Source organism: Convolutriloba macropyga, chromosome 11, assembly GCF_964194025.1.
Source record: "Convolutriloba macropyga chromosome 11, txConMacr16.3, whole genome shotgun sequence".
Lineage (NCBI taxonomy): Eukaryota > Metazoa > Xenacoelomorpha > Acoela > Convolutidae > Convolutriloba > Convolutriloba macropyga.
In genome coordinates this window covers 13581703-13595209 of record NC_134478.1, presented here as the reverse complement: position 1 = coordinate 13595209, position 13507 = coordinate 13581703, and the positions used below count along the sequence as shown (strand labels likewise).

General features: G+C 35.2%; 1 protein-coding gene across 4 annotated transcripts in view; it reads right to left on the bottom strand.

The window, feature by feature from the left end:
* The window catches only part of LOC142349742 (uncharacterized), a 103252-nt gene that overhangs the window by 29143 nt on the left and 60602 nt on the right, over positions 1-13507 (bottom strand). For all 4 annotated transcript variants that reach the window (XM_075401484.1, XM_075401487.1, XM_075401488.1 and 1 more), the window contains exon 5: positions 55-2747. In XM_075401484.1, the coding sequence (XP_075257599.1) occupies positions 55-2747 (2693 nt within the window). The remainder of the gene's footprint in view (positions 1-54; positions 2748-13507) is intronic.

Genomic DNA, 13507 nt, shown 5'->3' with positions numbered 1-13507 from the left:
GTTTATTCGTTTGAGAAAACGATTTAAAAAAGAAACAATAAAGAAAAATCTAACCTCCATTAAGAACCGCTCAATTTCGCCATCTTTCTGACTGACAGTATCTTTACAGCTCTTTTTAGTACTGTTCAATTCTTTCACTTTCGCCTCCGCGTTCGTTTTGTACATTTCACAATGTTCTTCAAACTCTTTCACAGATTGAGAATGTTCGTCTTTCAACCTGTTAATAAACTGGTCTCGTTCCGCCAGAATTTTCTGAAATTCCGATTTCTGGTTTTTGGCGCTCATGTCGAATTCTTTCCGCTGCTGTTCAAATTTTTCGATCATTTCGGTTATCGATTTAGCTTTGTCGTTTATAATTGCTTCTAAGTCTTTCCGGGCTTTGACAATTTTAGCTTCGTAATTTTCGGTCATTTCGATTCTAGTTTGGCTAAGAATTGCGTCTTTTTCTTCGACCGTTGCTGTAAAACGCTGGTTTAATTCTTCGAGTTTCAAGTTCAAATCTTGCTTGTCTTGACTTTGCTTCGTAATTTTCGCCTCCAAATCTTGCTTCAAGTTTCTTAGCTGTGTTTCCAAATTTTCCTTAGTTTCGTGGAAAAGTTTGTCCTTAGCCAATTCCATAGCATTTTTAGCATCTTGCAGCGCCGTTAACTGTTTTTGCAGCTCTTCAAATTCAGCCTTTTTCTCAGCTTGAAGTTTGAGCAAGTCTTGCGTCATTTGGTCAACTTGTTTGTTTGTGTCGTCGGTTAGTTTTTTGTAATCTTGTTCTAACTTTTTAATCCGTACCTGGTTATTTTTATTTTCGTCAATTTGCATGTCGCGTTGCAAAGTCATGTCTTTCAAAGCCTCTTGCGTAGCTCGTAGTTCCTCGTCTAAAGCTTTTGTTGTCTCAAAATGGGCATCTTTCAAACTTTTAACTTCATTAAAATGTTTTGTCGTCATTTCCTTTTCCATTGTTTTCCATTCCTCCGTGATTTTGATTTTTTCCTGGTGAAGACTTTCGATACTTTCGTTCAACTTGCGTTTTTCATCGTCGTGTTTTTCACTCATTTCTTGAATAAATTTGTCCATTTCAACTTTCATTTCAGTGAAATAATCTTTGTACCCTAACAAAACTTGTCTGAATTTTTCCTGTTCTTTTTGTTGTTCCTGGTGCAAAAATTCGATATTCACGTTCAAACTTTCGATGTTTTCGTCTTTCGCTTTGATTTCCATCAAATGTTGATTTTTCAAACTTTGTTCAGCTTTTTCCTGCTCATCTTTCAGCAAAACAATTTTGCTCTCGTACTCTTGAATTAGCTGATCCTGTTCTTTATGCAGAACGTCAAATTTAGCCGAAAGATCAGAAATTTCGTTGCTTTTGCCCAAAATATCGAAACTGAATTGTTGGTTTAAAGCCGAAATTTTTGATTCGCTATCAGTTTTAAATCGCTGATATTCCGTCATTAATTCGAGCATTTCATCTTTATGCTTGTCTTGCAATTCGTCCAATTGAGACGCATGTTTGGCTTCAATTTCGTCTATTTGAGCATTCTTTGTAGTGATATCGTTATTAAGTTCACTTATTTCTTTGTCCTTCAAAAGCCCGAGATATTCCAGTTCCTTTTTGGCGTTGTTTTCCAGTTTTGCCAGTTCCATTTTTAGTTCCTCGATCGTCTGGTTTAAATTCCGAATATTGTCGTCTCGTTTCGATGAGGAATCTTTCCATTCGGAAATTTCCGAGTTTAATTCGTCTTTTGTGATTCGAATTCGTTCCTCAAACTGTTTCGTTTGCTCAAAACTAGTTTGTTCGTAACTTGCAACTAATTCGTTTTTCTCTTTCTCAAATTCGCTCAAAAGATTTTGTCGTTGAATATTCAATTCCTCAATTTCGTGCTTAAATTTCGATTCCATATCTTGCAAACTTGACTTTAGTTTTTCAATTTCTTCAGCTTTTACGCTGGAATTTGCTTCAAAATCCGCCGTATTCTTAGCAATTTTTCGATCATAGTTTTCAGTCAAAACTTTTATCTCTTGGTCTTTTTTCTTGCCGAAAACTTCGGTTTCACGTTTCAAGTTTTCGATGTTTTCAGCAAGATTTCGATTAGCCTGTTCCAGCTCCAAAATATCGGCGTTCGCTTTCGTTTTTGTCTCTTTAAGTTCTTTGACCATTAAGTCCATTTCGGTTCTAAATTCACTTTTAATATTTTCCATTTCTTTGTCGCGAGAAATTTTCAGCTCGTTTGTTACATCGTCAAAACTTTTGAGAGCATTTTGCTGGTCTTCTTGTAAAAGTTTGTAATTATTCATCAACCCGTCAAATTCGACTTGCTTAAGTTTTTCAAATTGTTCACGCTCTTCGCACGTTTTACGTAACTGTTCTCGGATATTACGTAAGTCTTTGTCCAACTCGGACCTTTTATCGTTTAGTCGTTTCTCTTCCGACTTGAAATTCGCGACTATTTCGTCTTTTTCGCGCACGTTTTGAGATTTCAGTTCGTCAATTTCGGCTTTGAACTTTTGTGTCAAATTTTCTATTTGTTTTTGATTTTGGTCAATTGCTTCGACTTTTTCGCGTTCGAAGTTGATTTTGTTGTTGTCCCGTTCTTGGGTTAGTTTGTCCAGTTTGTCAGTGAAATCATTGGCGTCTTTTTTTACTTTAATTTTGAGGTCTTCAATTATTCGCTGGTCGTGTTTCTCGCGAGACTGGTATTCCTTTTCGGCTCTTTGAATTTGACCTTTCAGAAGTTCTTCTGTTTGCGCAAGTTTGGCTGAAAAGAGACAAAATTTCTACAAAAACTGACTATAATAAGAAATTCTATTTTTTTCACTTCTATTTTTTTTTAAAACTGCGGGTTTAACTCGGAAATTCACAATTTTGAGGAAAAATTTTAGACGTTTGCTAAGTAACTCCATTCCCGCGATTTTGTCTGCAACTGTTTTAAGTGTGTTGAGAACTTCCGAATAATTTTAGAAAATGATTTCCGAAAAATTCGAAATGCGACTGAAAAGTTTCGGAGTCTGGTTTATTTATTTTTCTTTTCAAGGAATTTATGCCTGAGAAACCAATCGATAATTTTCATAGTAATGAGTCTTAGCGTTAAAAATCTTTTCACGAGGAACATTTGGTACAATTTGTGCACAATCTATGTTTTTCTTTCTGCATAGTCTTAACATTCAAAAAATGTTAAACTGAATTGATCTCTTTTTCGGCATAACCAATTTCCAAAAAGGAATTAAACGAAGAAAACTTCCCAATAATCTATGTTCAAAATCTAAAATAACTTTACTTAACAAAAAGCACAAAAAATGTGCAGGGAAACATACATTCTGTAACTTGCTAATTAAATTGCTACATAATTTTGAGTTAAAAATGTATTGAAAATTACGCTGCCTAAAGTTCCAGTTGAAATAATGTGTAAACTTTTAACTATGTTTTGTAAACTGTTTTTGAAACCAAAAAGACTACTGTACTGAATGCACAAATATATTTTTTATAATTTTCATTATTCTCGTATGAAGTAATGTTATCTAGTATTACATCTCACTGTTGTTTGCTAGAGAAGCAACCTAGTTAGGCAGTTGCAAATTGCTTCAATTGAAAGAAGTATGAAAGTTTGTATATAATTTTTATGCCCCCAATTATAATTTATGTGTTGTTATATAGCATGTTACTATGTACGAAGTAGCAAGTGCGCTTTGGAGCGTAAAAGTTCTATCTGATCTAAAACAAAAAGAAGAAGTATTACCCGTAAAACTGTAAATCGAAAACTCTGCCGTACTCACTGAAGCTAGCCCAAACACTTGTTTTCAGCCAAACTTCCTGTGTTTGTTAACTTTGATGTAACTTCATCGGTTATAACACTCAATTAAAGTATGTAACGTTTTTAGATAAAAAAATGCGAATAAGAAAAAAATCACAAATTCCTTAATATAGGTGGTACTTTATTGCACAGATTTCAATCAAATCCTGTTTTAATGAATCATATGCATCAAAAATTGAACCTCGAATTAACAGCTCAGTACATTTTCAGGATAACTTGTTTCAACAGAAGTATGATAGGCTTTTTATGGAAATGTTCTGTAGATTTTTTTGAAATTTGAATGCTCATAAATAAGTTTACTGTTATTTCGATATTTGAAAAAAAATCGAATTATAGTACCTAACGCAATTTATGCTGTTTACTTATACTAACTTTTCAAATGCAAACTCAAGTGTTTTTTTGATAATTCTTCCTCAACAAACCAACGAAAGTTACAGGAAAAGAGCTATTTATCACGAGAAGAAGTTAAATGCAACAATTTTTTTGACAAAATGTTGCTCTCGAGGCCGTTCAAGTGATAATCTTTCGGTTAGTTCATTCATTCAGATCTAGAAATTTCCATAATTTATCATTATGAAACTTTTTTTGCTTTTACATGAAGAAGATGTTCACATTTCAGTCCTCCCCCTTCCCCTCAAAAAATGAAACAAAAGTTTAGCTTCCAACCAATACAATAGCCACAAGAAACAACTATATAGGAAACTATAAAAATTGCTAGAAATTACTAAAAAATGAAAAAGGACAACTTTCTTGCGCCACCCCCCCCCCCCCCCACCCCCCCCCCCCCACCTCCCGTGTTCGACAAATATTTATGAGAAATATCTTAATCTACAGTTGCTATTCCTATTTATAAATGGACTGGCCACTTGTTAGTGGTTAGACTCTTTTGTCCTGATTGTTCTGATTGAAATCAAGGGACTTCAAATGAGTCTCTGGTCAGAACAGATAATTTTTTTGGCTCATGACAGAGCCATTATCACCAACTCATCAGAATAAAATGCAGAAACAATTTGCACAAAAGTGCGCTCTACATGGCCTCTGATCAGACTCAAGTGCTCTCGAATCCGCTTGTGATCGGATCTTCTAGACCGAAGTGACCTCTGATCCGACCTTCCAGACCTCTGATCAGACATAAATCAGACCATGTTCCAGACTATTGTGCGCTCGAACCGCTGTCGAAACCCTGCAATTTCAGTCGGGGAGCACGCGGGTTTGCGTGCGAGTGGGCATGATCATGCTCAAATTGGGTCTGGACCTCAACCTGGGTGAAACTTGAGCTCCAACCACCCCCCCCCCCCCCCCAAAAAAAAAAAAGAAAATAATGATTAGCCTACAAACAAAGCAATGTTTCCTGATTTTCTTTTTTGAAAAAAAAAAACAATGCATGTTGTTCTTTTGATCTTTTGGTTACAAAAATGTCAATAGGTCGAAATGACTGACCAAAAAAGCTGGCCTTGAATACACGTTTTTCCTCATTTCAGGAGGGGGGGGGGCAATAAAAGGCGACATGGATTTATTCTGTCAGTAAGCCATGCGCTTTAAGCTAGATTCATCATAGCTCAGCTAGGTAACAAATTAGATGAAAAGAAAGAGTACGCAACATAAAGAGTGTGAAATTTTGACATTGCAAGTTTGACAGGTTTAGAAGTATGGAGCTTATTTATGACATTGTAAAAAGCAGTCACTGTTTCTTTATTCTGTCATTTTATGAATATAAAGTAGACTGTCATTTTATAGTAAGATTACCAGAAAAACTAAGAACAAAAGAAGGGCATGTCTTTATATTATTAACGGTAAAGGTATTTAAAAAACATTGCGTCTAATCGGCTTTTGTGTTTGCCTCCCCCCACCCCCGCGGACAAATGGGCTTACAACTTTACACCCCCCCCCCCCCCCCCGCATCAGTGGCTCATGTTCTATTTTTTACATTTTGCTGTGCTATAATTGCCGTGTATAACATCTCATAATTAACAACGTGGGGGGGGGGGGGGGGGGCATGGAAGAACATGATGGGGGGGGGGGCAGAATACATTCAATAAAATATTTGAGAAATTCTATTCATTTTTTCCGTCGAATTGTTACCCCCCCCCCCCCTTTTTGCCATTTTGAGCTCTTTGGTTTTCCTCCATTCGAACATGAAAAAGCGAAATGCAGTAAATTAGTTTTGCATTTTCATTTTCTGTTAGCTGCTTTGTATATTGCTATTACCATAAAATGCAGCCTTATTAGCAAGTCTCGACTTTCATCCTATAAAAGCAAACAAAAACAGCTCTCTCTGCTTTGACCTTGAAACCAAATTGCGTTTGTTCAAGTTTAAAACCATGTTTTTGGACTTTGAAAGTTAAACAGAGGCTAGTCAAGACTTAAGTTGGTAGTACAATAAAGTATTGTATTTCTTTCTTATTACTCGTACAGTAACTTTGCATTGGAAACGATTTTATTTTCAATTATTTATAACTGCATTTTTCATTTTTTGTTAATTTTCTGCCTCAAAAACCAATCAGTGCTTTATTGTAAAATGCACAATCGAATCTTATCATGAAATAGATCATTTTACAACGAGTAATCGGAATAATTTAAGCGCATTTTACGTTTCTCTTTCAATGTAGTGTTAACGTGTAAAAACTGTAAAAATGAACTGTTTTTTTTTCTACAAGAGCGTTTTTGGCCGCACGATAAAAATGGAGGAATAGATAAATGCAATTTATATTAAATCCCTCCCATTATATCTCTTTAGTCATCATCTGCTTGTATTTGGTATTTTGGGAAATTAGGCGAAACCAAATTTTTCGCACAATTTTTTTCGCAGGCTAGTTGCATTTTTCTACAATTATTTTTTTTTAAAAAAAGCTAGTTTCATTTTTTTTGGAAAAAACTTCAAACTCTGGAAAAAAAGTTTGAAAAATTTCAGTTCTTAAGAAAAATTGAGCGAAATTAGAAATATAAGTTTAATCTGAAAAAGGCGTTGGATAGAATCATAACAACGAAATTTAGAAGATATAGATAAACTTTTATTATCATCTTCCATCATTTTTCTGAAAGGTGTACTCAAATCTATTAAACTCTACAATAACTACAATATTTTCGCCACATTGATACATTTTAAGATTGTTTTCGATTAATCGAGTTTTCTCCTAAAATATCGAAATACACCGCCCATTTAAATACCTAAACCTTGAAAATAGGAAATACCATACGACGTACGCGCGCTTTCGAGTGTATGCTCGTGCTTAATACCTGTTTGTGTATTAGAATTAGCGTTGTAAATATTTTTTTCAATGTGGCAAGCTATAAATATGACGTCATCAGCGTCCTTGGCGGTCTGAATAAAATTGTAAAGATGACAAGAAACTAAAACAATCACAAACAGATTTCAATCAAAAAGCAAGCCGAGCATTGAGAGAGCATAATGTATGCATTGACAGTTTCAAGGACATTATGACAAAAGCTTTTTGATGTACTTATAGATTTCCCTTAATTGAAAATAAATACAAGATCTCTTCATAATAAATACAGAATAGTTTATAATCGGTTTTTGTTGAGATTGACAGAAGCAGTGTTTAACTATTAATGAAAAAACTTTATTGTCATTGAGCGTACAAAGATAAGATGAGAAATCAACTCACAAAACTTGAAGAAGGTTAATCAAAATGACCACATGAAAGAAAACAGCAAAATTGAAAACTTTAGCCAACAAACTGTCGAAATCTTATACCAACAAACAGCAGTTGCTAACGGATGATTGATACAAGAAGGCAAGATTTAGTTACAAAATGACCCGAATCCAATTTTACGAATGCCGCATCTTCTGAAAAATGCCCAATTTCAATTTGGAAAAGCTGTTTTTGTTTATAATTCTTTAAATCATGGACGAATTACACATTGTATTAGGGGTCTAAGCAGGCGCAACTGCTGTGAAAATGGACGAGCACTTAATTCGATGTACCTGCAAACCTGGTGTGTTGGCCATAACACAACTGGTCTTAAGTTCTCGAAATTGGGCATCACTTATAAGCAGTTCTCAAGTTAGTTTTTGGTCCCCAAAGTTTTAATTCTCTAGCCAAGTATACGTTGTACAACTAGAGCTTATTGTCAAGCTTTGTCAAGCATATCTTATGGACAACTTACACTAGGTTGTTTTCTGTCAAGATTCTAACACAATGGTTTGATACAAGGTGTCAAAAACATTGAAGTGATTTTACAACTATCACCCCCTGTTGAGAGGCCGACTTACGAAACCGTGGTCGATCGATATCGGGTATGGAAAGACAGTGGTCGACCGATAATGGATATGATGAAATATTAGGTCGACCAATATAGGTCATGGTCGAAGTTTACTTCAACCGATATCAACCGAAACTTTTGATTGGCTTATAATGGTCAAGCTCATCCATGAGCAGGCATAATATGATCGAAAAAACCGTTGGGACAGAGCAACTGAATAATGAAAAAGAATTCTGATAAAGTTTTCTTGAGAAATAGCCTTTGAATAAAGTCGAAAAGTTGCCAAAAAATCAAGCATAATAATGGAGTTATTCTGGACAGAGCATGATAAAACAATTCGTTTGGAAATATGTGAAAACCAGCGACTGACAGTTTTCGAAGAAAGTTCTTCATAAGATGTTTTCAAAATATTTAAATCAGACCGAAATCACTTTTCAGATTACTCCAAAAATTGTTAACAAGATGAATTTTTGATGAAAGTTTGCTGAAATTCTGTTATTTGTTCGCTTTTCAAGTCTACAAAAATACTTCAACCAACAGTTGTTAGCTTTTTGACAATTAGGAAGCCCTACCCTAGTCTAGAGCTGGACATGTGAAAAAACCAATCGCGACCAAATTTGGCTATGATTAGACCATGCTGGATCCAAAAAAAAAGCCATGATATGAACTCTTCTCGACTTTATTAATCATCTGCAGTTTTGCTCGACCAAAATTTTGTCACACTGGACATTTGCTTGAGCCGAAAGTTTATGCTGGAACTTTGCTCGACCCAGGCTGGAGTTTTGCTGGACGAAACTTGGGCTCTGAACTTTTTCTCGACCAAAACTTTGAGGAGAAATAATTGGGTCGGGCAAAAGTCAAATCAAAAATCAAGAAAAAGACTTATTTGGGTTTTTCTACCAGGTCAAATCTATTGTCAAAACATGGTTGGAGCAAAAGGCCTGCCATGACTCTCTTTTTTAGTCTCAAAAATTGTAACTGATATTTTATTGCTCGCTTTTGCTTATATCGTAGTCAGCATGTATGGTCTTTCATTGTTTGCAATTTTGAAGAGCCATCAATCTACCGAAAGTATGCACTTGAAGAAATTATAGTCCTTAGCTCTGGGAGAGAAAAAACGGAATAACGCCACATTTTCATCATGTTCGCCACATTTTCAACCTAGTTTCATTCAATCAAGTAACGTGGTAATATAGTGCAGATGCCATAACTGCATTATCTTAAAAATTGAAGGTTTTCTTATGATCTTCGACATTTTTCCAACTGTGTTTTGAGTTGGACTTCAATGCTGCTTAGCCTTGCTCGTTGCTGCTTCATTATGCTGAGCAACAAACAAAAAATACTTCTTTCCAAACGCAGTAAAGCAGATTTATGAGAAGGTTTTTGCTCGACCCATGAAAAACCATGCTTTACCCAAAATCCCTAAGAAAGGACTTTTGCTCGACCCATGAAAAGACAATGCAATGGTCGACCATAATTTCCTACAAAAAGACTTTTGCTGGACCCATTAAAAGACTTTTGTTAGACCCTAACTAAGTACCTCGACCGTGTAATTTTGGTCAATATTGACCCCCCTTCTAGACTATTTGGTTCTTTTCATAATTCTAGGTCTGGAGTAGGGTATAAATATAAGAAAAAGACATATGATCAGATTTTAGGTCGACTTTACTGGATATGAAAAAACCGTGGTCGACCGATATCGGGTATGGAAAGACCGTTGGTCGACCGATATGGGATATGAGAAAAGACCGTAGGTCGATTTATGAAAAGACTTTAGGTGGACCGTTACTAGAAGGTCGACCGTGTATTTAAGGTAGGGAAAAATACGCCTCAGGTTGACTATAAAATCGTTTCATAAAGTCGACCTCTCAACTAGGGACAGGAAGAAGAATGACTTTTAAAAGTCTTAAACGGCTATATAACCGTTTACATTTATCGAGCAAAATTATTTCTTGGAACATTTAATTTGAAAAGCGGAGTAATCACGCCAGTGCTCGATTCTTGGCGTCTTTCTAGAGTTCATGTTTCTAGAGTTCATCTAGACTTAATGATTAATATTGTCCTTAGAGATCTCTCCAAGTACGACAATCTCATACTTTGCTTTTCTAAGTGGTCACTATGCTAGCAAAATTCCTGTTAAACGCTATATCAAGGTCGCAATTAGATGCCAAAAATCTTAAATACCACACTTAAAAGCTTGCATCAATGAATCGGTGGATCAATATATAGTCGTAAATGATCGTCGTTTGGGTAAAAGATCGGGAAAAATTTGAGCTTATCACAATTGGTGTCTGTGGTGTCTGGAATACTTTTGGTCCCATGCACTTCAATCGAAAACTTCAAGCTCCCATATGTTATCTTAAACATTTTAATCTCTGAATATAGTCAATTTAATATTGCATGCAAACATATCTACTTACCTGTTTTTGCAAGCCCGCCTTTTTGTATAACACCAAAAAGATACGCCATCAAAGCAAAAATTGTGGTATTGTATACGACCTTGGTCGCGGTCCACGTTTAAAATGACTTATGATGGGGGTCCATGACGGCTACTGGTCACCCAATGGTGGGGGGGGGGGGGGGTTCCTAAAGAAGGACGAGGAGGGACAAAATCTGATTATAAAAGGGCTTGAGCGGGCTAAAAAACCTGATCGTAAATGGCCTCTAACGTGCCCAAGTCCAATCATATAATTGGCCTTAGACTTTTTTGACAATTGGCAAACAACGCAAGGCTATATCTACGAAGTATGCTATAAACCTGCATAAGCATTCAATGAGGCATCAACAAATATTATATATAAACTCTGTCAGTTTCTCAAACCTTGTTAATTGAAATTAAAGAAACAGGCAAAACACCAGCATACGAAATCCTGCGCATTTTCTGCTTGTGCCTCCTAGCTTTTCGGGTGCATATTTGCACCTCCCAGATGCACGTGACATATTTTTATATTTTTACATAATAAGTTACTATGTAGTGACACAGTGAAACGTGCTTTGTATCTCGGGGGGGGGGGGAGGGGGAGGGGTGCACAAGGCACTGGGGGGCACAACCGGTAAAGATCAGTAAACTTTAAGGCATCAACACAATGAGCCTTGGGCTTAGTTCTTTCAAACCAAATAAACGCTGTTGTGACCCGATATACTTGCTTTATTTAGAAAATTTGTAATATTTGAATCCTGCCTTCTTGTGAAAAAAACAATTTCGAATTACTTGGCCAATGTCCGAAAAAATCAGGTATGCATACTCCATTTTGTCGGGCTCTATCACGACCCATCTTTTAAGATTAGAGTTGCAAGCGTGTGTGAAAACGAGTGACACTAGGCTAGTTTACTTCATTTTTGCTTCAAAACTGAATATACGTGCTCTCACTTTTCACAAAACGTGTTTTTGTTGATAGTGTAAAAACTTGGTACAATCCTTTTCTAAGAGCAACTAATTTCCGCATCAACAATTCCCACAGTTACAGTATTTAATTACCGAAATGAAAGATTTCAGAATTGTTCCTCGATACTATTGGATGATTTAAAAGACAATACGCTGTTTTACAATTACCCATAGCACTATTCAAAAAAACATTCGAGTCTTTCGATTCGGTCTCAATTAATTACTAAAAAAAGGCAACAAACTCTTAGGCTAACTACATGCTCAACAAGGCGGATATTTATTCGTTAATACTCGTCAAAAATGTAAGCCCATTCCGCGATAGATGCAGCTCATTTCTACGTTTTGTGTAACTAATTTCTATAGTCAAAAGTGGTATGTGAGTTGTGAAAAGCGGGAGACACGTTTTGGTCACCCGATTCCAGAAAACTCAAAATTTAGTCATATTTGTTTCACCGAAATTGACCGCCTAATGCCCACCTCCCCCCACCTTCACCACCACTTATAATTGTTCTGATCCATAGTGGGGGAGGAACCATAAACTCAAACGGGGTCTTTTTGTTCAGTCAATTTTGGCCGATCGATATATTAATTCTAGATAGTTGTAAGTGATATCATTAAAAAGCCCGTCCAGCGTAGAATACATTACTAAAAGTTATTAAGTTTAAAATATAGTGAACATTTGACTCCATTTTGTTGTTATTGTTCACATTTTCCATATTTTGACACAATTGCTTTTTGCCAATTTTTCCAAAATTTTGTTAAAATTTGTTTTAAAAAATATTTTAATTGGTTTGACCTCTAAACACAGAAAAGTGTTGATGAACAGTTTGATCCATTTTTTTTCGGCAAAAAATTGTTGCTAAATAATCTATAATTTAGCCTTTTTCCATCAAAATTGTCACAAAAAAGGCTTCTTAAGTCAACTTTGTTTAAATTTGCCTGATTAATACACCTAGAAACGGCTGACACAATCTTCTCTAACACCAGAAAAGGCTAGGTTTTACTTGTACAGCCTTTGAGAGTGTTCTCGAATTGAAATTTTGCCGGTATTTTGCTGATTTCACTCGATAGTTATGCAGAAAAAGTTTTTTATTTTTGATATACTGACTTTTGGTCAAATAATCATTATCCATAATATTCGGAACAATTAGGTGTCCCAAACGGACGAACGGCAATAGCAGGTCTTCTTTTAGTTTAATCGCTCTTTTTTAAAGCCCAAAAATATCAGATTGTAATCAATTGATGGTTTTTTGAATTGTTCTCGCATTTTTTTTAATTCTTATTTTCAATTATAGAAGCGTAAAATTAAAATCAAAGCGTAATAATGGCAGGTCTAAATTTTTTTCTAAGTAGTTTAAATGAAAAATTCCGGTTTCTTAATCAAAAACTTACGGTCGATTTGACTTTTGAAAATACATATTTTCAAAATGAATACTGGATTATTGAGCTTTGCGAATTTTTGTTCTCATTTTTTGGTCAACTTGTAACTTTAAAACAATAAAAACAGGTCTTTCTAATGGATTAAACTTTAAAGTTTTTGCGGTTTTACTTTTTAAGAAAGGCTTTTTCTGCTTTCATACTTCGAGTTTTCATATATTTTTTTTAATTTTGGACAATTTTCTGCCTTTGAGGCTCTTTTTCTTGTCTTGTCACTTTAACGACAGATCAGGTATCACCTTTTTGGCGTTTAAAAAGAAAGCACAATTGCGCAAATCAGCTATTCATCGAAAATGGTTAGGGTTTTAACTGCTTCGACACCGTCTTCTAGCAGAATTTAATGGAAAATTTGGTTGTTTTTTGTCGTTTTTTTGTAGTCGCATTTTGATTATTGCATAACCACAACCCTTAGCGGTATTTTATGGATGAATAAATCAGCTTATTTACTGATTTCAAGGAATAGCTACAGTTTTTCATTACTATGAAATCAAATGTTTTAAAATTTTATAGACGTGTTTTTTATAATTGCACATAACTGTACTCTTTTGTCTTTTTCTTACCTTGTTTTATTAATTGCAGTTCTTAAATATTGGTCAAAGCACAACATATCAATTGTATTTAATGCATCGTTGATTGCATTAACGACTTCAATACCCGTTTT